At 45.5% G+C, this 24,893-nt stretch overlaps 1 protein-coding gene across 2 annotated transcripts in view; it reads right to left on the bottom strand.

The window, feature by feature from the left end:
• Nucleotides 1-315: 315 nt before the first annotated feature.
• Nucleotides 316-24,893, bottom strand: part of PCARE (photoreceptor cilium actin regulator) — a 25,705-nt gene continuing 1,127 nt past the window's right edge. Inside the window, exons 1-3 of one of the 2 annotated variants that reach the window (XM_083175491.1) lie at nucleotides 24,452-24,545; nucleotides 16,545-20,327; nucleotides 316-2,811 (exon numbers count right to left, since the gene is read on the bottom strand). In XM_083175491.1, the coding sequence (XP_083031617.1) occupies nucleotides 2,700-2,811; nucleotides 16,545-20,173 (3,741 nt within the window). In that variant the 5' untranslated portion in view covers nucleotides 20,174-20,327; nucleotides 24,452-24,545 and the 3' untranslated portion in view covers nucleotides 316-2,699. Of the gene's footprint in view, nucleotides 2,812-16,544; nucleotides 20,328-24,451; nucleotides 24,546-24,893 lie in introns of those variants that run through there. The other variant, XM_083175490.1, reaches the window with a different exon arrangement.

Genomic DNA, 24,893 nt, shown 5'->3' on the forward strand with positions numbered 1-24,893 from the left:
CCCTAGCGCCATGTCTCACAATGCCATCCCTAGCACCCTTTGTCTCACTACGCCATCCCTAGTGCCTTACATCTCCCTACAGTGTGTAAGCAACGCGGCAATGTAGCGGCTCCGCTAGGGGGCAAATCTTGCCTAGGCCATAAAATTGGCGAGTACTGGCTCTGCACTCACACAGCAATCACATTCATTCACAAGGCCCAAGATCCATAAATCACTGTCAATCATGTTGGACAATTATAGAATACATTATAACATAATTTTAATGAACAAGACATATACATCTATTATCTGTAAAAAAACCGACCAACCGGCTGTTCCTGACATCACCCATATATGTATATATATATATATATATATATATATATCGTCATTACTGAGGTGCAGGGCTGAGTCCCTGGTCATGTTAGAGGCCTAGGTGGCAAATCTGACATCATATAAAGCACTGAGATTACTCTGCGGGAAACACATTATATTAAGGCAACTGATGCACCTCCAGAGGTGGACATGCGCTGGGGTTATCTCATGTATCTAGTACCACCCAGTAGTCCACATCTGGAGAAGACCATCTCTCATAGTAATTGTTGCAGGGATAAATTGGGGACATGATTTGGGTGGTACTTGTATGGCCTGGGACTTCCCGATTTTCCCATTGATTTTGAAGGGATGAGTCTAGTGAGTGACATGTACCGGCATGGCCTAGAACAGGCCTGGCAAACCTGTGGCTCTCCAGCTGTTGTATGACTACACATCCCAGCATATCTTACCACAGTATTGCTGTTAGTAAATGCTGAATCTGTGGCAGGGCATGCTGGGATGTGTAGTTTCACAACAGCTACAGTGCTACAGGTTGGCCACAATTGGCCTAATATGTCCCATTTTTATTGCAGGGACATGACTTGGGTGATACTAGCATGGTCTATGACATTGGAGGCCAAACTTGTCCTCAAGTATACCTCCCAGCTGTCCGGATTTTCGTGGGAACGACGTTTAGTAATGACTGCACCTGTGTTCCAGCTAGGTGGTCTGGGAATGTGACAGTTAGTATTGACTGCACCTGTGCTCCGGCTAGGTGATCTGGGTGATATAACAGTTAGTAATGACTGCACCTGTGCTCCGGCTAGGTGATCTGGGTGATATGACAGTTAGTAATGACTGCATCTGTGTACCAGCTAGGTGGTCTGTGAATGTGACAGTAAGTATTGACTGCACCTGTGCTCCAGCTAGGTGATCTGGGTAATATGACAGTTAGTAATGACTGCACCTGTGCTCCAGCTAGATGGTCTGGGAAATGTCACAGTTAGTAATGACTACACCTGTGCACCAGCTAGGTGGTCTGGGAAAAGTCACAGTTAGTAATAACTGCACCTGTGCACCAGCTAGATGATCTAGGAAATGTGGACAGTTGGTTAGACCTTGAGGACAGGTTTGGCCACCCCTGGCCTAGGGTGTCCTGATTTTCCCATTATGTTTGCTGTAAGACATCGCAAGGTTGCAGATGCTCAGTTACCCGCAGCGATCTGATCCAAGCTAATTGCTTATTACTGTAATATACGACCTTACTGCGATCAGAACAGCAGCAGAGCATTTTCCTACAGGGCTTGTCAGAAGTAACAGTGACATTAATTGGTGTTTGAGGCAATAAAGTGGACCCATCATCCTCTCTCTCTCTCTACAGGGGCAGATGTACTAAGCCTTGGAGAGTGATAAAACATAGAGTGCTAAAGTGTCTGATTTATAACTGTTTAGAGGGATAAAGCCCATCCGAACATCGATAGACCATGCATGGTACGCTATGCACATGCGTGGGGTTCCCATGAGTACAGACCGTGCAAAGGGAAGCCATTTGCCTGTATGCCGGATGACTGACAGGCATACAGGCAAATACAGTGGACCCGCCCAAAGAAATGCTGGATTTGGTGTCGATACAAGCAGCCGGCGAGTGACTCCTGGGTCATGCGGCAGCTGTGAGCGCTGGGCACAGTAAGAAATCATTCGATGGCAAGTAACCATGGAACAATTCTCCTCTGTGCGGCAGCATGAGCTGAACCAATATTCAGCAACATAGCAGTACATCAATGGAATATACTGGTTCTGAACTCAAACTGGTTGCCTTTTGTATAGATGACACTGGGGAATGGGTAAAACCCGAAACGGACAGTATCCCGGAACGCCAGACCGGACTGCTCCATCCATCAATTTCTGTCATTCCGGAGCTTGTAGTGTCCAGTCCATGTATGGTAAGGGCATGTAGCAAAAACTGGAACGGCTCGGACCACACGGAGGCTGTAATCTCCCCTTCCCCATGTGCCTGGTGATAGCTATCACATCACGGTATCCCCCCGGACAAGACACCCCCGGACCGGACACTACAAGCTCCGGAATGCAGACTTTGATGTCCGGTCCGGCGTTCCGGGGGTATTGTCCGGGTCCAGTCTTTACTTAGTCCCCACTGGGTCCACCAGAACTCTTTAGAAATAAAACAATTACAACTCACAAAAATACAAATTGCTGCCGCAATATCTGTACATCTCTATAACAGTATGGTACGACTGTCCATATATATATACAGTATATGTAATTCAGTGATAAAGGGAGAAGTCCCTGTTAAAGCACATTTCAGAGAAAGGCCCCATCATTCTTTGGAACAGTTCATGTAAATGTGTTTCCGGAAGCCATTGATTGTAGCTGATGAAGAATTGTCAGTCTTTCTGCAGGCCTTGTCCCACGACGCACAGCTCAGATGGCCGGAGATCCGTTACTCCCTGACAGGTGCCAGCAGGATCACTGTCCTTACGCCCAGATTCCTCCACCCTGAGATGAGAAAAGAGGATTACGCTGAGACACTAACGAGAAATGACTGTATGGTGTTAATCGCATTATTAGATATATATTGGGATGTGTAATCCGTTGGCTGCAAAACCTACACCATGTATTGTTGTAGAACACTTTGCTTAGAAGTAAATATTGGGTAACGTGTGTGTGTAGTAAAATATTCGGTACTTATGTAATATCTGGGCTCCCGTTTTTCTTATGAGACCGTGTCCGCTCGCCACGCTTCGGGCACGGTGGCTCGCCACACTATATAAAATAACTCCATGCGTATTTGGATAGTAGGGGTATGAAAAAATGGGGTGCATTTAACATGGGAGTCCAGATAATACATAAGTACCAAATATTCATTTAGAAAGCAAATCTGCTGTAGAATCACCCATAGGCACAACACTATCGTTATTTAATATCAAAGTCTTCTTTTTATCTCTTTAGAATGAATTGGATAGAGGGAAGTTTTGCTATAGTGTCTAATGCACTTTCACACAGAAAAGCAAATTACCGGGTTATACATTTCTATGCCCTAATTTGCCATTCAACCCGGGTCCTTTTCATGTGTGAAAGGGTCAAAAATCCAGTTTTTTTAACCAGGGTTGAAGACCCGGTATTTTGTCCCTGGTTGACCACTTAACATAAAAGAAATACCCGTGTTAATCAGCACATGACCAGGTATACCCCTTTCAGACAGAAAAAAAGGCCCTGGTAATTTCCCGGGTCTTGCCGTGTCGACCCGGGTTTTTTTTCTGTCTGAAAGGGTCAAAACGGGTCTAAATTCCCTGGACTTCGACCCAGGTATTTACCTGGGTTTTTCCTGTGTCTCACCTGTGTTCCCGGCTGTGTGAAAGACTCCGACACACGATTTTTATCCCAGCTATTAATAAAAAGCGCTTATTGGCTGTGCAGCATGGCGCTCCGAGATTGGCTGGGTAGTTCTGGGTTCCTGATTGGCTGAGTGGGCGTGGCAGAGGCCTCAGACATGTGCTGTGCTGCAGCACAAAAGCAGACAGCCATGGCACATTGGAAAACACACAGAGCACTCATGACCTCCAGGTTCTGCAACTTGTCAGCCATTTTTAATTCAGCACCCATTGCTGATTAGCGACAATCGCTATCAGGCGATGTTCATTAATCTGCGCATACACAACCCCTTAAACTGCAGTCACATTCATGGAAATGCAACTGCTTTGGTGTGGTGAGGGGCCAGCAATGAGGTTGAGAGGGGGGCACGGTCCAGACAATACAGGCATGACTGGACCTTTTTTGGGGGATGAACCATGGTGGCTGTGTGACGCTGCATGCAGCAGCTGTGACACAAAACATAGCGGCCCAGCGACTAAGCTGCACAGACAGGTGGCGACCACCAGATGCAAGTGCTGCACAAAGTAGCATATTAACGATGCGATTGCACAATTTTCGGATGGACCCGGCCTGAAGGACGACCTTGCCATGTGCTGGGGGGACCCCCACATGCTAATGATGGTAGATGTCATTTTGCGATTACTCCAAAAAAAACTACAACTCATACTGAATCAGGCCCTCTGTTCGGTCTGATATTTCATTGTCACCGTCCATCTAGTTTAGCTCTGACATGTTATTGGACACAATTTAAGCTTTAATAAAGAGCCATTATATATAAAAAAGAAGCCAACCTGATTTTTATACTAAATAATGTGCATGGCACCATTTCTGGAAAGCAAGAGTCTGACGCAGTGCATTTCATACACGGTCCTCAGTGTCCAGTCTCCTGGACAGCTCACAATTCCGAGGTCACCCGGCAGGTACACAGGTGTATTCAATACTCACTGACACATTTTTAAAGATCCACAGGTGGAGCTAATTAATTCACTTACTATTCTGTGAGGAGACCTGGAAAACATGAACTGCTATCAAAATACACAGTGGATCGCATTTTAGTCTCACAGCAATGGAGTCATGGGTTAAATTCCAACCAGACCCTTTCTGTTTGGAGTTTGCATGTTTTCCCTGTGTTTGGTGGGTTTCCCTAGGGCAATCCAACCCATTCCTATGTTCCCAAAATGTTTTGGTAGGCTAAATGATCGCTGGCAGAATGGTACTAATGGAATAATACAGATTTGAATGCAAGTAGGGTGTATCTTATGTGTCTTGAAATTGCACAGGCTCCAGGGCCGAGGGTAGACAAGTACGGGCAAAGCGGAGTTGTATGCAACTCAACTACCTGTGGCTGAAGTGACCTATCCGAATCCTTACAGGGTATTCACATGTAGGACCTATAGCTACACGTCCACAACACTCCCATGACACTCCCACAAGGTCATGACAATGAATATGATATCTCATAGGTGCAGATGTGACAGTGCATTTACTGTAGGTACTCTCTGGAAACAAGAATCCAACGCTTTGGTTGTTAATTTAGTTCTCATTTATTTTCCCAAGACTTTAGCTGATGCTTTTCATAAAGCAATAAGGCTATAGTTGTTTTTATTACTATAGTGTTGGAAGGGGGAAGGAGGGGGGTCATCACTGTATTAATCATTGTGGTCCCTCAAAATTTTGGTGGCATTGGAATGAGTGTCCATCACTGTATTTAGTGTTCTGGTCCCTCAAGATTTGGGCATAGCTGGAATAGAGGTTTTTCACTGTATTTAATGTTCTGATCCCTCAAGAATTTGGTGGAGTTGGAAGGGGTGTTCATCACTGTATTTATTGTTGTTGTTCCTCAAGATTTTGGTAGCTTTGAAAGGGGTGTTAATCACTGTATTAAATGTTCGGGTCCCTCAAGATTTTGTTGTAGTTGGAATAGAGGTTCTTCACTGTATTTCATTTTCTGGTCCCTCAAGATGTTGGTGACATCGGAAGGTTTATTCATTACTGTATTTATTGTTGTGGTCCTTCAAGATTTTGGTAGCTTTGGAAGGGGTGTTCATCACTGTATTATATGTTCGTTCTGGTCCCTCAAGATTTGGCTGTAGTTGGAATAGAGGTTCTTCACTGTATTTAATGTTCTGGTCCCTCAAGATGCTGGTGACATCGGAAGGGTTGTTCATCACTGTATTTATTGTTCTGGTCCCCCAAGATTTTGTTGTAGTTGGAATAGTGGCTCTTCACTGTATTTAATGTTCTGGTCCCTCAAGATTTTGGTGGCGTTGGAAGGGGTGTTCATCACTGTATATATTGTTGTGGTCCCTCAAGATTTTGGTAGAATTGGAATGGGTTTTCTTCACCGTATTTAATGTTGTGATCCCACAAGATATTGGTGGCATTGGAAGGGGTGTTCATCATGTTGTGGTCCCCCAAGATTTAAGTTTAGTTGAAATGGGTGTTCAGCGGTATTTAAAGTTGTGGTCCCTTAAAATTTTGGTTGAGTTGGAATTGAGGCTCATTACCGTATTTAATGTTGTACTCCCTCAAGATTTGTATGGTGTTGGAATGGGGGTTCATCACTGTATTTATTGGTGTGGTCCCTCAAGATTTTGATGAAGTTGGAATGGGTGTTCATCACTGTATTTAATGTTATGGTCCCTCAAGATTTTGGTGTAGTTGGCAAAAAAGGTTCTTCACTCTATTTAATGTTCTGGTCCCTTAAGATTTTGTTGGCATTGGAATTGAGGTTCATGACCGTATTTAATGTTGTATCCCCTAACAATTTGTATGGCACTGGAATGGGCGTTCACAACTGTATTTAGTGTTCTGGTCCCTCAAGATTTTGGTAACATTGGAATGGAGGTTCATCACTGTATTTAATGATATGGTGCTTCAAGATTTTGGTGAAGTTGGAATGGGTGTTCATCTGTGTATTTTACGCTCTAGTCCCTCAAGATTTTATAGACTGTATTTAATGTTGTGGTCCCTCAAGATTTTAGTTGAGTTGGAATTGAGGTTCATCACTGTATTTAATGTTGTAGTGTATTATATTAGTGGTGAAATTGTAAAAATGGACAATGGCTTCTCTAGCTGGTTGGCAGGTTGGGCTCTAGGCTGAAAAGATCTTTGGCCTAAAGTACAATTTCTATGACTTTCAACAGGTTGGTCACATCTATACAGGCAAATAGGTAGGTTGAAATCTTTTGTCAATGAAATTCCCTATTGAGGTGTTTAAAAGACTCAACTATTCCATAGTATATCATGTCTAGGACCTGTGTCTACTTGCAGAGGTGCAGGCGCAATTGAGATGCACCGAATCAGAGAAGTATTGGAAAAGTTTGATAATCCATATTATATCAGGTCTAGGACCATTAGTGCTCAGGGAATCAGAGGCATCATTGAGGGAGCTCCGGTAATCCAGAAAGAATCATAGCTGAGATTAATTATTCTAATGTTGGATGAGTTTAGCACATGAGGGTGAATTTAGGTCTGAGGCCACGTATGGATGCCTGCAGGTGGTGACACAAAGAGCAGGCAGGAGTAGAAAGGTAGTGGCCTTGAGATAACTCCCTGTAAAGTATATTAGGCCAAGTTGTACAAGGCTGCCGAATGGGTTTAGAAGTCTCGTGGCTCGCTCACTGCAGTTGTCCTAATAGGACCCAAAGCAGGGGACCTTAATAATAGAACAGGCACTTGCAGTGGATTTAAGGTCATTTGAGAAAATTATAAAAACGTCAGTCATTTTTGGATTAAGGGTTCTTGCAATGTCTGGTCAGTTTAGGGGAGAAGCTTATCGACGTTGTTTCTTCTCACCTAAACTGACCAGTCTTTGCACCACCCCCCCCCCCCCCCAAAGTTTATGTCTCACATCTGCTTCCCCTTCTACAAGGATTGACTCCCCCACCAAGCACAGCAGCTTGGTAATTGGATCCCTCTCAGCGCCTGTACTTCCCCTATGGGAATTTGAGGCCCCCCCCCCCCCCCCCTTCTACATCCATCCCTCTACCTATTTATTTATTTATTCACAGTTTCTTATATAGCGCAGAAGGAGGTGACCCTAGGGCCACTTAGGAGCGCTGGAGTATTTCACTGGTTAGCTAAATCACAAATAATGGCTTTTACACCAGGCAAGACTGCTGCTGCTTTTAAAAAAGACTGCTGCTGCTTTTAAAAAAGATGTGTAGCCTCTTATACAAAACCATAAAAAAGAAAAAAAAAAGGGTACTTATGTATTATCTGGGCTCCCATGTTAAATGCACCCCATATTTTTTCATACCCCTACTATCCAATTATGCATGGAGTTGATTTTATATAGTGTGGCGAGCGCAGCGAGCCACCGTGCCTGAAGCGTGGCGAGCGCAGCGAGCGCTGTCTCATAAGAAAAACGGGAGCCCAGATATTACATAAGTACCAAAAAAAGAAATTCATTGATACCAACAAGACTGCGCTTCTTAAAGTGACAGCGACCCATATTGGGCCGAAGTTTCTTTTTTCTTTCTTATATAGCGCAGCAGATTCCGTTGCGCTTTACAATAGTATGTTGAATACCTATTCAACACCACTATCCATCCTTTTATCCTGTGTACTATTTGTAACTGTGTGACTGTTACGTGATTTTTGTACATATTGTGCTTTATGATAATACTTGTTCTGAGAATTTGCGCACGCCCTGTCTTGTCCTCTCCAGTAACGCTTTAGTGCCAATTCTTTTCCATGAAATAATAACTGTTTCAGCCTCATTTATGTTATAAACGATTAATGAGAATGAGGGAACATTGGGTTTGTCTATCTCATGCGTCACCTGTGTGTTTGAATTGTTTTTGCATGGGTGTATATGCTGTTTTTTTTTAAGTGGGTAATCAAAGGAAATGCTCCTGTATGGTAGGTAACAGTTGTTTCCCTACTGAAAGTATAGGACAAATGCCAAGAAAAAGTAAAATGTAAAAGAAAATCCCAGACCTGAGCTGTATGTATGTGTGTGACCCAGCATTGCCATACTCACCCAAATTAGCACCATACATTTGATTACCTAGAATCTGCTGGAAGTTTGCAGTTAAATGGCTATATCACGATTACCCTCCTGTCAGTGTTGGTATTGGTTGGATCATGGTCTGTTTCTGTAGAGGGTAACATTTTGCTTTGTCATTTATCACTTCAGTATACTGATTATGTGACTGTCGAACATCTTTAACAGCCTTTATGCAGGGGTGTAGCACAAGCTCTGGGCGCCAAAAGTTCATAGGGCGCCGGAGCCGCACACTGCAAACGGCATCCCTGTCCTCTGTGCTGCCCGCCCACTGTCTTCTGTTCTATGTCCTGACTCCTGCGCCACCCAGCCATGGCTCACACAATATCAGCTGCGTGAGTCACGGCCGGGTGGCGCCAGAGTCAAGACACACACTCCCTCCATGTACCTGGTCTCTGTCTCCCCCCCTCCCTCTGCACACACTCCACAGTGTAAGGGAAAAAAAGGTGCATGCCTTTACTTCATATATAATCATTGATGGGGTGGCAGGGGGCGGCCATCTGAGAGCCTGCTACGAATTGGGGGGCACGCAAAACTTGCCCATGCTCCAGGCACCGTGGCAGCTAGCTACACTGCTGCCTTTGTGATGTCATTCAGCTTTGGGAGAAAAAGTACTACTTGATATGAAAAAAAAAAATTCAATTATCAGCAGTATCTGCTGTTATGACCTCTCACAGTGTAAGGTAAGCAGTAGGCTGATAAATAATCTTTCTTTATCAAGTAGTACTTTTTCACCAAAAGCTGAGTGACATCACAAAGGCTGTTAAATATGTTAGGCAGTCTCATGATCAGTCTACTGAGGTGATAAATGACAAAGCAAAACGTTACCCTGTCATTTAGTGCCATGGGCATTTAGGATGTTGCAATATAGTTAGCATACAGTCACAAATTAAGCACAACTCTGGAATGGTACTCGTATCAAGGCTTTTCTTCCTACGTTAGCATCCAAGCTGTAGACTGCTGCTTTATGTTATGCCAGCACCAGTGTCTATGGTACTCATGAAAAGGGACGTGGTCTATGCCTTGCGTGGGTGCCACGGCTGCAGGCCACCCCCCTATTTTCCATCACTATGGGGGCATGGGCAGCACTGTGTCAGTTGCCCCTCTGCCTCTTTGAATAGACACTGTGAGCATGGCAGGGGGTACTCCCAACTGCCCCCCCCCATCTTAGGACACTGCTGGAACCGACCAGGATGTGGGATAGTCCCAAATAAAAAAAGCAGGGCTGTTGGGAGGTATGTTTTTGTATTGGCCCACAGGTTTACAGGGGAAACCCTCAGTGGGCCCCACTGCCATGGTGGAGCAGAGTTATGGATGAAATTTGGCGCTTGACAATGAAATGAAACCTTCTGTCAATCAGAGTGGGAGGTCTTGACACACTGGTACCAACCCTGTTCTTTGCAGGCTAGCCTTGTCCTCTCTAATGGTTGGCCAAGTCCCTCAGGGTTCAATAGCCACACCCCTTAAGCTGCAAAGCATGGTGGGTCGTTCACACTACAGTCTAAAACTGGTTGGCCAAGTCCCTTTGTGGTGGCTAGCCACACACCCTCTAATGGCTGGCTCCACCCCTTTAACGTGGGACCTTACTCCTACATTCTCTCCATGGCCCAGTCCAACACTGGGGCCAAACTCCGCAATGGAATGTTTTTAAAAATGTGTGAAGTGTTTGCTGGGCACATAATCACTGACCAATGAACCATCAATGTCCAATAGCCGATTTGGGCCTTTATACAGCAATATCAGCCACATCAAAAGCCTATAGTGACTATCAATGCGACTTCTCGGCAAAAAATCACTAAGAATGTACCGGTGCATAAGGGCGAAAGGTGGAGAGATGTCAAAAATAACTTGTATATCAGCATATAATGGGTTAATACATGTGTTCGCACATATTAGCATATAACAACCTGCAGAGGTGTTGTCTTGTATTTATTTCTGGCACAGACGAAGATGAGCGATCACAAGCTGCAACACGTTGGAAGATGCTACATGAGGAGGATACATGTGTCCTGCCAGGATTAGGCTTCTGCTTTTCATCAGGAGGAACAAATAAACACATACTGGGAGCGGCAAACGCACCCGCCTCGCCAAACACGCCCGTCACTGTCTGCAGCCAGAAATCTGTGCAGACAGAATCCATCCCAGCACCACTGCAGCTGATTTAACTTGCTTCAGATACAGGATCGATATCTATCTATCTATCTATCTATCTATGATTCAAAAATGTTTGGGAACCCCTGTATTAGACAGTAAGTGCTCAGTCTAAAAGTTTTTGAAGAAAATGGGGCAGGCGTAAGAACCAAACTGTGATGGCCAAGTGACAGGGTCAGAGCATCTCCAAAATGACTGGTCTTGTGGTTAGTGCCTACTTAGGGAGAGGAATCAGCAGTAGAAATAAAGAAGTAATAATGCTACTGTACAGGTCATTGGTATGGCCTCATCTAGATGGTGCTGGATGACACTTCAACAGTGGGGGAGAATAGAGGGAGAATATAACCTGTGGCGAGCCACCGGGCCTGCAGCATGGCGAGTGCAGTGAGCCCGCAAGGGGCTTCTTTGCGCTTGCCCCCCCGTCGGAGTACTGGCAGTCGGGATCCCCACTGTCGGAGCCCCATACCACACCCCATCTAGATACTGTGTCCAGTTCTGTATAGGTCATTCGTACGGCCTCATCTAGATACTGTGTCCAGTTCTGTATAGGTCACTGGTGCGGCCTCATCTAGATACTGTGTCCAGTTCTGTTCAGGTCACTGGTGCGGCCTCATCTAGATACTGTGTCCAGTTCTGTATAGGTCACTGGTGCGGCCTCATCTAGATACTGTGTCCAGTTCTGTATAGGTCATTGGTACAGCCTCATCTAGATGCTGTGTCCAGTTCTGTATAGGTCATTCGTACGGCCTGATCTAGATACTGTGTCCAGTTCTGTATAGGTCACTGGTGCGGCCTCATCTAGATACTGTGTCCAGTTCTGTATAGGTCACTGGTGCGGCCTCATCTAGATACTGTGTCCAGTTCTGTATAGGTCACTGGTGCGGCCTCATCTAGATACTGTGTCCAGTTCTGTATAGGTCATTGGTACAGCCTCATCTAGATGCTGTGTCCAGTTCTGTATAGGTCATTCGTATGGCCTCATCTAGATACTGTGTCCAGTTCTGTATAGGTCACTGGTGCGGCCTCATCTAGATACTGTGTCCAGTTCTGTATAGGTCACTGGTGCGGCCTCATCTAGATACTGTGTCCAGTTCTGTATAGGTCATTCGTACGGCCTCATCTAGATACTGTGTCCAGTTCTGTATAGGTCACTGGTGCAGCCTCATCTAGATACTGTGTCCATTTCTGTATAGGTCACTGGTGCGGCTTCATCTAGACACTGTGTCCAGTTCTGTATAGGTCACTGGTGCGGCCTCATCTAGATACTGTGTCCAGTTCTGTATAGGTCATTGGTACAGCCTCATCTAGATACTGTGTCCAGTTCTGTATAGGTCATTCGTACGGCCTCATCTAGATACTGTGTTCAGTTCTGTATAGGTCACTGGTGCGGCCTTATCTAGATACTGTGTCCAGTTCTGTATAGGTCACTGGTGCTGCCTTATCTAGAAACTGTGTCCAGTTCTGTATAGGTCATTGGTACAGCCTCATTTAGATACTGTGCCCAGTTCTGTATAGGTCATTGGTACAGCCTCATCTAGATGCTGTGTCCAGTTCTGTATAGGTCATTCGTACGGCCTCATCTAGATACTGTGTTCAGTTCTGTATAGGTCACTGGTGCGGCCTTATCTAGATACTGTGTCCAGTTCTGTATAGGTCACTGGTGCTGCCTTATCTAGAAACTGTGTCCAGTTCTGTATAGGTCATTGGTACAGCCTCATTTAGATACTGTGCCCAGTTCTGTATAGGTCATTGGTACAGCCTCATCTAGAATACTGTGTCCAGTTCAGGGTTGCCGACTTTAAAAAAATCCTCTCCGGGAGAAGCCCGGAGAGGAATCTTGCATTACGAGTTTTGGGGGCGGGGGCTTAACTGTGATGTCATTAAGCCCCGCCCCAATTACATCAAATAGCAGAAATAACTGATATCCATGGAGGGGGCGGGGCTAAAACGTCACGATTGTGCCGTTTTAGCTCCGCCCCCTCCCCTGAGACCCGCGGATTGCGGCATATAAATGCCGCGATCGGGGGGCTCAGTGGGGGTCCCCCTGATTCCGGGAGGGTTGCCCACCCTTCCGGGGGCCGGGAGGAAGGACCCGTTTTTCGGGAGACACCCGCAAATTCCGGGAGGGTCGGCAACCCTGGTCCAGTTCTGTATAGGTCACTGGTACAGCCTCATCTAGATACTGTGTCCAGTTCTGTATAGGTCACTGGTGCAGCCTCATCTAGATACTGTGTACAGTTCTGTATAGGTCATTCGTACGGCCTCATCTAGATACTGTGTCCAGTTCTGTATAGGTCACTGGTGCGGCCTCATCTAGATACTGTGCCCAGTTCTGTATAGGTCACTGGTATGGCCTCATCTAGATACTGTGTCCAGTTCTGAATAGGTCACTGGTGCAGCCTCATCTAGATACTGTTCCCAGTTCTGTATAGGTCACTGGTGCAACCTCATCTAGATACTGTGCGCAGTTCTGTATAGGTCATTGGTGCGGCCTCATCTAGAATACTGTGTCCAGTTCAGTAAAGGTCACTGGTACAGCCTCATCTAGATACTGTGCCCAGTTCTGTATAGGTCACTGGTGCGGCCCCATCTAGAATACTGTGTCCAGTTCTGTATAGGTCACTGGTGCGGCCTCATCTAGATACTGTGCCCAGTTCTGTATAGGTCATTGGTGCGGCCTCATCTAGTATGCTGTGTCCAGTTCTGTAAAGGTCACTGGTACGGCCTCATCTAGAATACTGTGTCCAGTTCTATATAGGTCATTGGTACGGCCTCATCTAGAACACTGGGTCCAGTTCTGTGTATAGGTCACTGACATGACCTCATCAGCAGGACAAATTTCTCCTGCTGGTAAAACCAGATGGGCAGATTTAACATGTGCAGAGAGAGTTAAGGGGCATGCACACACGTACAGATCTGTGCTAAGTAATTTTGCTGGTGTCAAGATCTCCCATGGAGAGCACATACACACGCAGAGATTTGTAGTAAGCAATTTTGCTTAAGCAAAAAAAAGGCCGGTAGTGGTTCAAAATGAGAGATTGCGATCTCTGATTCTGTACACACAGGAGCATACACACTGAGAGATCTATGCTTACTTTCTAAGCAATCTAGTCAGATTGCTTAGAAAATAGCACAATTTTGCTCCGTGTGTATGCCCCTTTAGATTTGGGTGAGTTATTTTGTTTCTGTGCAGGCTAAATACTGTCTCCTTTATTTTTACACTGCAGTTTAGATTTCAGTTTGAACACACCCCACCCAAATCTAACTCTCTCTGCACATCTTACATCTGCCCCACCTGCAGTGCAGCATGGTTTTGTCCATTAGAGAGTGAATTTGCCTTTGCAAGTAAACCAGATAACCCCCTTAGTGGGGCCCCCGCATCACCCCCTGCATCCCATTCATCTGCCAGTCCAATACCGGCATTTGCGGCTCTTTGGGGAGGGGGTGGGGCTGAAATTATGCAAATTGTGTAATTTAGTACCACCCCCTCCCAGTAGAACCACAAATCACGGCATTTACAGGAATGGGGGCTGGGCTTAATGACAGCAAGCCCCGCCCCACAGAAAAGCTGCAGAAAGCTTCTCCCGGAGAGGAGAAGATAGACAATGCAGTACGGTTTTGCACCGTAAGTTGCTTATTTTTGCTTTACTTACAAACAACCCTGAATCAGACCCACAGTACGCTGAGCATGAAATACAGACCAGTGCCCCCTGATTTTGGGAATACAGATAAGGTGGAACTTCTGACATCATTATATCATTAGGCCACCGCTTGTCCTCCAATCTCCTGATTGACTTTGAGAGACATTAACACGACTGTAAAATAGTCGCTCACTTTTACAACGCAGACACCGGGTAACATAAAGTTTGTCATTGCCCAGTACAGTGATTCACCCACGTAGTAAAACTCGGTCAGGAAAAGAAGAATGCAAATACGTTCTCATCAGCATATCCGCACATCACGCCAGCAAGCGCATAAGTGGGTGATACGTCAAAAATACAGTCGGCCCTTAAATTTAAGCTCCCAGCCCTAAACGATAGGGGAACGGGGATAAATAACGCAGCACATATAATTAGATATATCTATTCACGTCAACACAGACCTTCGTCAGAAAAGCTGATTAGAAAACTTCATTTCCAAGAACCTTTTTTTCCTCCTTTGATGTGACAGAGAACAATAATCCCTCTCTTTACCGGCTCGCCCGCCCGCCCAGCCTGCCCAGTCTGCCATTAATAACCAGGACTTTTTGTCAACACATCAATTGACTTAATTATATCACTCTAGTACACGGGATTAAGAAATTGGAAAAAAAAAGTTAAAAGGATTAGCATGACGACACATGAGAACTCCTCTTCCATAACCTGCCATCAATCTCCACACAGCCTTTTTATTGGCTGAATGTTGTATTGTTAGAGAGCTGGGTATGCAACTGAGCTATATATAGTGTAGGGCAGAGAGAACGCAGGGACAAATTCAGTCAACCAAGACAGTTATTTCAGGGATGCCTACCTGACCCTCTCCTTCAGGGAGAAAATGCTCTGTTCCTGGACTTCCCTGGCAATGTAGGATTGCCATCACCTGTGAGGAGCTAGGTAATTGATAAGAAAGGTGTTTCACCACAGGTGATGGCAATCATATATTACCAGGGAAGTCCAGGAACATAGCATATGAAGCACAAAGCACAAAGGGCATAAGAACAGGATAGCAGTTGGCAGGAGACAAAGGTGTCTGGATGATAGATCATATACAGCAGTGGCTCTTCTCAAACTCGGTCCTCAAGTACCCCCAACAGTGCATGTTTTCCAGGTCTCCACACAGAATCACTAGTGAAAGAATTAGCTTCACCTGGGGATCATTTAAAATGTGTCAGTGAATAATGAGTGCACTTGTGCACCTGCCAGGTGATCTGTAAAACATGAACTGTTGGGGGTCCATGAGGACCGAGGTTGAGAACCACTGATCTACAATACTTAGGTAGACAGTCAATAGGTCGACAACACGTTACAAAAAGTCAACAGGATGAAAAGTTGACATGACAATGGTTGACAAAAAAAAATTGGTTGACACAAGCTTTGGGGGCTTTTAGGCTAAATTCTGTATATGACATGTTATGTAACCACCATCAGAGAAGCCTGGAGAGGAGACACTGCAGGCTCCTCAGGGGGCAGGGCGAATGGGCTTTGTCGAAGGCTCCACCCCCAACACAGGGAACTATGCACGATTTGCATGTCTGCAGTGAGGGGGTGGAGCTAAAGTGTGTGATCCAGCCATTTAGCCACACCCCTTTCCAGCGACAATTGCCGGCGAGTAACATACAATCCTGCCCACCTCAGTAGGAAGAGCCACCTACTCTTCTGGGGCTGCTGGGGACTACCCCAAAAATAGCGAGCCTCCCGCAACTTCCAGGACGGTAGGAAAGTATGTCCTGTATTTATGTCCCATAAATACATTAATGTAAATTTGTTTTCAGTTACGCAAAACAACTTCATATTCTCTTTCCGAGTAAAAATAAGCAAATTTGTCGTACTTATACTAACAAGTAACCACAGTAAAAAAAATCCAGATACATTAGTATAACTAAGTTCAGGTCCAGGATAGAACAACACAATTTTTTTTAGGTACAGCAAAAAGACACAGTAGGAATTTTAGTTTACAACGCAACGTATGCAATGCCACATTTAAGAATATTTCTTACCCAACTTGGTGAAAAGCAGAATCACTGACAGCAGACGCAGAGATAGATGTCGGTAGACGGAGCTGAACTCTTGGCCTCCGGTCAGAGTAACACCTCCGGACAAAGGGTTGAGGGTTTGCGGCACTCATCGCAACTCTTCTATGTTGTTCTCCATACTGGCAACCAGAGAGATTGTGCTTCAGGACAGGACTTGAAACCTTATTAGATGCTGTTTCTAAAGTACCTGTGCTTGGTGGAGACAGAGGCTTGGTTTCAAATAAAGAATTAGATGAAGGGCAGAATATGGATTGTGCATTGCCAATCATTTTTGAGGAAGCCTGCGGATCATCAGAAGAGCGTCGTAATCCCTTGTGCGTAAAGGATGGCGAAACTGGGGGAGAAGGTGTAAATGGAGTCGGGGCACTGGGTTCAAAACGGTTGCCTGGTGGACTTGGTAGTCTGCGCTGGTTTGGTGGACTTTGTTGTCTTTGTACTTGCGGAGGGCTTGGAAGCCTACGTTGGCTTGGTGGACTTTGTTGTTTCCGAATTTGAGGAGGACTTGGCAACTTTCGTTGGGAAGGGGGACTGGGTAACTTCCGTTGAGTGGGAGGACTTGATTGTCTTGGAGTACTTGTAGGGCTGATGTTTTTCTGCACCGGTGGGGGCCTGGGTACATGAGAATAAGCTTTATTTGTAACCTTATTGGCTGGTGGGCTTGTTAGCTTTCTCTCGGTTGGTGGAGATGAAGCTGTAGCTCTTGTCGGCGAAGTTCGTCTAAGCGTCACTGGAATTTTCTCATTTCTCTGTAAAGTCGGAGAACTTTGTTTTGACTTAGGCATGGAGGCAGGTAAACATGGTTTGGCAGTATCTCCATCATGACTCGACTTCATCATTTCACCATCACCGGGATTCTGCAAATGGATTATTTTATGTGACTGTCTGTACAAGTTAGCGGCCTGCTCTATTTCATGCTTTCTCTGAACATCCAAGCCTAATTGTTTGTTCACGTGCTGCTGCCCAGATTCCAAAGAGTTGTTTCGAAGTTCCGCCACTGTTTCTTTTTTCCTATTAGGGTTGTCTGCTGACATGTATGTATCAGTAGCCTTTCTGTTGGGTAACAAGTTTTTTATATTTACTGATGTTTTTATTTTTTGAGACATAGATGTCATCTTCATGGGACAAGTTAAGTTGATATTTTGATCATGTTCATTCTTTGGAAGTAAGTTGTAGGAATCATCCATAAGTATCTCGAGAGAAGGAGGAGGCAGGTTCTCGAGGTCTTCAGCCATGAATTCAGCTGTGTCAGTACTAAAATCATTTTGAGGTATTAATGCTGGTAAGGGAGCAATAAGTGTACCTGTACTTGGATACTCCTCTTCTGTTGATAATATATGACTTTTGTTGTCTATGGGTCGTAACTCTATACAGGCAGGAATGGTGGGGGGAAGGACAGGAACTCCAAATTTCCGAACACATCTAAGTGGCCCCAAAGTTTTTACGCTTGGTATTTTTATGGCGTCATCCCCCGGACTAAATGTTTGAATAAGTTTCCGGACTGACTTCTGAGGAGAAACATTTATGCTTTCCGGTTTTTGTTCTACCGAAGTAGTAGTAACTTCACCCTTGGCATCTTGTTTCCGAACAGATGTTGTGCCCGCCATCTTATTCCTTTGGGTGCTTTTTGAATCCTTATCGATCTTACTCACGGTAACCCTTTCCTGACTAGGCAAAATGTTGAAACTTTTATCAAGACACGCTTTTAGTTTCTGAGTTGAAGTTGTACTACTCGAGATAAAGGTAGCAGTATGTGAAAATGACTTGACATTTGGATTTTCAGGTGTTTTTTCTTTCTTTTTAATTCCATTTGATGAGTACAACTGTTCTAACTTCTTGTTGAGTTCCTTTTGAGTCCTCTGAAGTTCTAACAAAGTCGGGTCCTCGCCCTGGCTTCTTAATGATTCAGCAGATCTGGATCTCCTGTGCCTAGAAGATTTTGGGTTGCTCCCATCTGCCGTACTAGGCCTCACTACTTCTGAGTTCACTTCTTCCCTAGTCCAAATATTAGTGCTGGATTCACCAGGGACAAACTTAATCTTTTCACTGATCGCTTCTTTCATTTTCAAAGTCATTTCCTCATTTTCTTGGTTGTCCATCCGCTTGGATAACACTTTATACGCACATGAGCCTGCTGGAGATGTGAGAGGCCTTTGGGATAGGTAGATTTGACTTTTTACACTTTTCTCATCTTCACTTTCATCACTGCTCTCGTCGCTGCTGGTTAAGTCTTCTGATTCCTGATCATTGGTGCCATCTTGTTCTAGAGTTGAAGTGGAGGCCAGTGAGCTTGTTGAAAGACTGCTGGCCAAGCTGGTTTGTTTATAGACTCTTGGATGGCCCACTTTTTTCTCAGATGACAGATCAATGCTTTCTTTGTGGTCAGAGCTACTTTTCAAATGTGCAGCAGTTTTGGGTATCTTGTTCTCATTGCTTGCAGACTGCAAAGGTGCTATTCCTTCACTTTTCTGCATACATACTTGTGCCGATGAGTCAACGCTTGATTGCCTTCCCGTTTTATCATAGGTTCTGTATCCTCTGATAGATTCGCTGTCGCCCCCAATTCCGCTATCCTCAGAATAAAGTGTTGCATCGTTGGGCTGGGGAGGTGGGGAACCAGCTGCTAAATCTTCCATCGATTTGATCATCTTCAGCAGGCGTTCATCCTGGCACTCCTTCCTTTTCAGCTTTTCCTGAAACTTGTCATTAGCTGACTGTAAATAACTGCAGGTCTCCTGCAAGGCGTTGGTGGTCACAGAAGATACAGTGCAGTTTAAGGATTGCATTTTGTTAACCGTGTACTGTAATAGCTGTTGTAACAGATCCGGTTGATCGGTAGGATCTCCTTTCCCAAGAGGCCAAGTAAGGTTGCCACCCACAGCTTTCATAAGCTTTTCACCATCCTCTGCGATTTCCCCCAAACATTGATCGATCTCGTCAAATCTCAAGGCCATGAAACTAACCATCTGTTGCATGATAAGATGTGTCTGGGTTGCGTGGTTTGCCATAGAAATGACTGCTTCATATTTCGACAGATTGGGGTTCAGGAAAGCGTAAGCATCCTGGTGGGCCTTGACAAGCTCTTCTGGGAAGTCAACTTTCTTTTGTATCTCAGAAGAGACTGTTTGGGTTGGTTTTGCACGTCGGCCGTGCTTCAACCTCTGGGATTTTGATTTCCTGCTTCTCCTTGGATTGCCCTCTTGTACCGTGACGGGCAGCTCTTGCTCTGAACCCGTTGAGCTGTGTTTCCTTGCACTCCTCCGCTTCTGGTATGATAAATTAACCATTGCTTCATCAGCAGTCCCATGCTTTTCGGAGGTCTTTTGTTCCTCCGAAACAGACCCTTTTCTAGAAGGTCCATCAGAAAGACCTTTCTGCAAAAGGCTAGTCGGGTGGTGACTTTCTTGTAGGTTATCTTTCTGCCTGATTTCTTCAGTTTGGATATAGCACTCTGGGCTTTTATTACCTGGTAAAGGGATTGTAATTCCATCGCTATGGAGATTAGGCGGAAGGATGGCTTTGTTTTTCTGTAACGGTTTCGTTGCATTCTTTGCGATGGATTGAATGATCCCATTATGAGATGGCGAGCAGCCCATCCTACGGCTCTGTACAGTATGTATAAGTTACACAAACAAGTAGTCCTTACATTTTGGCTTGTTCCAGGAATCAGATGCCTCCAGGTAATATTCCATTGCCTCCGTAGTTAAAATAGAGAAGAAATAGCGATGCTTCCAAGATGGTTCCCGGCAGCTGCAAAATAGCAAAACAACTCTGTGGGATAAGACAGACGTCTCACAGAGCTTCTCCCTTCCATTGACAGATGTCAAGTGCAAATAGGATTTAGGGCTTACTAGATTAACCATACTTTATCCCATGAGCAGAAACATTTTATTGGAAGGAACAACCTGACGCAGTGTTCTAGCGTTCCAGCACTTTTTTATTAAGGCAAGAAATCATAGCATATACCGTAACCGGACTTTCCGAAATATTCCCGATAATGGATTCTAATCCTAACAAAACATTAATTTATTTATATTAAGCAGCAGTTAAGAAATGGACACATCTAGGGGTCAATGTACTAAGATAGGAGTTCTACTGAAGATGGGATGTTGCCCGTAGCAACCAATCAGATTCTATCTATTATCTTCTAGAATAGGTTGCTAGGGGTACTTCCGATCTTCAATAGAACACTAGAATTTTAATAAATTTGCTCATAGAAGGAGATATGTTTGCTCAGTGGACAAAAAGCATTACAATAAATAAGTACCACAAATGACATTGTTTATGCTTCAACTTGATCCAAAAAGAGCCAATATTAAAATATAGATAAATGAAAAAAGGACTGTGTGTTGCTGATCACTAAAAAGAGATTAAAGGGACTGCATATCAGTTCCAAAACAATGGGGGAGATGTACTAGGTCTTAAGCTGGGGACAAATTGGCCCTTATTCTAATTCACTTGCAAAGACAAATTCCTTCTCAAATGGACAAAACCACGTGCACTGCAGGTGGGGCAGATGTTACTTGTGCAGAGAGAGTTAGATTTGGGTGGGGTTTTACTTCAAAGTGAGATCTATATTGCAGTGTATAAAATAAAGCAGTCAGTATTTACCCTGCACAGAAACCAAATAACTCACCCAAATCGAATTCTCTTTGCACAAGTTACATCTGCCGCACCTGCAGAGCACATGGTTTTGTCCATTTGAGAAGGAATTTGCCTTTGCGAGTGAATTAGAATAAGGGCCATTGGACCTTATTCAGGTTGCTTCGCAGCGGGGTTGCATTCACACGGGGACTGATGTTTTGACATATGCATACGCTGGGCGTTCTCATGCTAATCCGGCCATGATGGACAGGCAGGGGGGCGGGAAGCTGACTACACCAGATGTCAACTGCCCTCCCATTTCCTCCCCAGCATGCACGCATACCGAAGGTTGTTCAGAGCAACCTTAGACATGCGTACACCTTCCACATCTTTCGCTGGTCACCGACCATTGAAAGATGTGGGAGGCAGTGGCGTAACTATAGCTCCGCAGCCCCTGCGTTGGCGGGGGGGGGGGGGGGGGCGCAGAGAAATTGGGGGCGCCGCCGGGGGGGCTGCGGGGCTATAGTTACCCGCAGTCTGCGTCTCGCCCGGCTCTCTGTCGGGACCTTCCTGACGTCACGGTCCCGGCCGGCTCCTGCAATGAAAACTGACAATTCGAAAATGGCTGCCCCCATACTGCAGACAGTTTTCTGTCTGCAGTATGGGGGCAGCCATTTTCTAAGAGTCCGTTTTCATTGTAGCAGCAGGAGCTGGCCGGGACCGTGACGTCAGGAAGGTCCCGACAGAGAGCCGGGCGAGACGCAGACCGCGGGTAAGAAGGGGGGGCAGGTTAGGTGCGGCGGAATGGGGGGGCGCCCCCCCACGTGCGGCGGGGGGGGGCGCTAAATAGTTAGTTACGCCCCTGGTGGGAGGGTCCCCCTGGCCTGCAAATGGATGTTACTGTGCAAAATCCATTTGCATGCCCAGCCTGCGAATCGCACTTGTGGAAAGGTGGAACCAGCCAACCATAAGCAAGGCGGGGTTTGGTGGACTCAACCAGAATAACCCCCATTATACAATCTCACTGAACAAGGTGCATGATAATCACATTGGTGACTGCATGTCCGGCGGGCGTCCTGGTGACGGCACTGAAAGATATCTTACCATATAGTTTAGTGTTTACCTGCAGGTCTTTCGATTTTAATGATATCGGTGATATCGATATCGCACAATGGGCCTGTTTCAGATCTGTACGTTGACTCATCCCCTTGTATGCGGCCGAATGGGAGAGAAATCATTCGATGGTCGAACACCATCGAATGATTTTTCTCCCCTTCAGTAGTAAAAGTCAGTCTAGAATGACTGACATTACGGCTGGACGGGCGCGGATGTCATGTGACATCAACCGCCCTGAGCAGGCATCGCCACGCCTACGTTCATAGGGGAATGCCCAGCATTGTTATGGGACACCCTTCCTGCCGCCCCTTGTCCGACAATGGCCCTCCCCTCCCGGAGTTAACAGCTTGGCGAGTGTGAAACTCAGCAAAGCCGTTCACTCCCGAGAGAGAGTGATAGAGTGGAGAGAGATAAAAGTGCCAAACAACTAGCTTCTAATTGTAATTATTCAAACACAGCCTGTAACATGGCAGTGAGGAGCTGGTTGGCTGGTACTTTATCTCTCTCCACTTTATTACGGTCGAAGGCTTAGTACATCTCCCCCAATGTATGCGAGATGCCTTATTCATTGCAGTAACTCCAAACTTTTACCAAACTAACATACCTCCCACCATGACCCTCTCCAGGGGGGACACATTGCTCTGCTCCTGCACAGGTTGGGATCATTTGGTTCACAGCATGTCGGTTCGCAAGCATTAGGTCGACATGGGTCTAGGTCGATATGGGCCAAGGTTGACATGGTTCTAGGTCCATATGGGTTTAGGCCGACAGGTCATTAGGTCGACACAAGCAATAGGTCGACATGGCCTAGGTCGACAGTCAACAAGTTGACATGGGGTTTTTCACAGTTTTTTGATCCGAATGTTGACACAGTCAACATGGACACAGTGCACCGCATCGCTCGCTGCGCTCGCAGCACTCGGCATGCAATTTTAGTCTCCCACCACGCCCCAGTGGATGGTAGGGCATGAAATACTGCCTGTCGGCACATGTTGGCTCAGTAAACAGTGAAAACCCCTATGTCGGCCTTTTGTCTGTCAACCTAGATCGACCTAATGCTTGTGTTGACCTAAAGCCATGTCGACCTAGAACCATGTCCAACGTGTTGTAGACCAGTGGTGTCAAACTCATGGCCCGCCAGCTGTTGTGCAACTACACGTCCCATTATGCCCTGCCACAGATTTTATATAATGGATTGTTAAAACTGTGGCAGGGCATGCTGAGACTTGTAGTTCAACAACAGCTGGAGGGCCATTAGTGTGACACCACTGCTGTAGACCAAATGGCCGTATCCCTCCTGCACGTCCCTCTTAATGTATGATTGCCATCACCTGTGGTGAAACACCTTTCTTATCAATCAACCTGTTCAACACAGATGATAGTAATCATACATTAAGAGGAAAGTCCAGGAGCAGATCATTGTGTCCCTCCAGGTGAGGGTCATGTTGGGAGGTATGAACTAAAGCTGCGTGCACACAGACAAAAATCGCTGGCAATATGGTCGCTGAGCAACCATATTGCCAGCGATTGGAGTGTGCACCGGCGATAAATCGCCGGGTGCGCGCTCACGTTTTCAGCTCCTGAATGGTCGCTGGTCGGAGGAGCATTTTTTGTCTGGAACCATGTCGCCATGCAAGGGGAATAAAGTAATTTATATCGTTTCTGTGCAGGGTAAATACTGGCTGCTTTTGCATGCAGGCCTTTAGATGTTAAGACATTTTTATTTTTACACTGCAATTTAGAACATACCCCACCCAAATCTCTCTGCACCTGTTACATCTGCTACCACACCTGCAGTGCATGCCCTTTAAACCAGGACACTCATTAATTACACAGGTTCTGTGGCTGGCTGACTAACAGCCTGCATTTCCCCTGGTTTTAATCAGAACCTGTGTAACTTATGAATGTTCCATTTAAAGGGATACTGTAGCAAGCCTATATATATAGTCATTTAAAAAAAATGTGTATTGATAAATTGTCAGATGAACATGGTGTAGGTTGTAATTAGGGTATACAGTAACTGGTCATGTCTTGGTGTTTATATAATAGTTTCCATGAAATCTATTGGTCTCTCTTAAAAGTTCAGTATCCCGAACAGGTCATGTGATGTTGAGGATTTCAGTGTGCAGACGCTGGTCGGATAATTACTGACCCAGCAAATCAGATTACCTCACCTGCGCCCGATTACAGCCATCCACAAAACCTGACCTGTCGCTGGTACTTGAAGGCTGCAGTTGAAATCTCTTGATGTATGTGATTACATCTAGGACATAACTGGTAATTTATGGGATATGTGTTTTACCATGGCTTGTATAAGTAATGCTGTGTACACACGGGGGAGATATATTGCTCAGCCATATATGGCTGAGCAATATATTGCTCAGTTTCTACTTTACATCAGCGACCAGAGATGGTCGCTGATGAAAAAGAAACTGCCGGGCTCCCCCATCAGCGACCATCTCTGGAACAGGAGCATGTTCCTGCGACCAGCGATCACCACAGGGGCAAAAACGGGAGCGCGCACCCGGCGATATATCGCCGGTGCACACTCCTATTGCGGGCAATATGGTCGCTCAGCGACCATATTTCCTGCGATTTTGCACAAAATCGCCCCTG

The sequence above is a fragment of the Crinia signifera genome, chromosome 3 (genome assembly GCF_055691185.1).
Source record: "Crinia signifera chromosome 3, ASM5569118v1, whole genome shotgun sequence".
Lineage (NCBI taxonomy): Eukaryota > Metazoa > Chordata > Amphibia > Anura > Myobatrachidae > Crinia > Crinia signifera.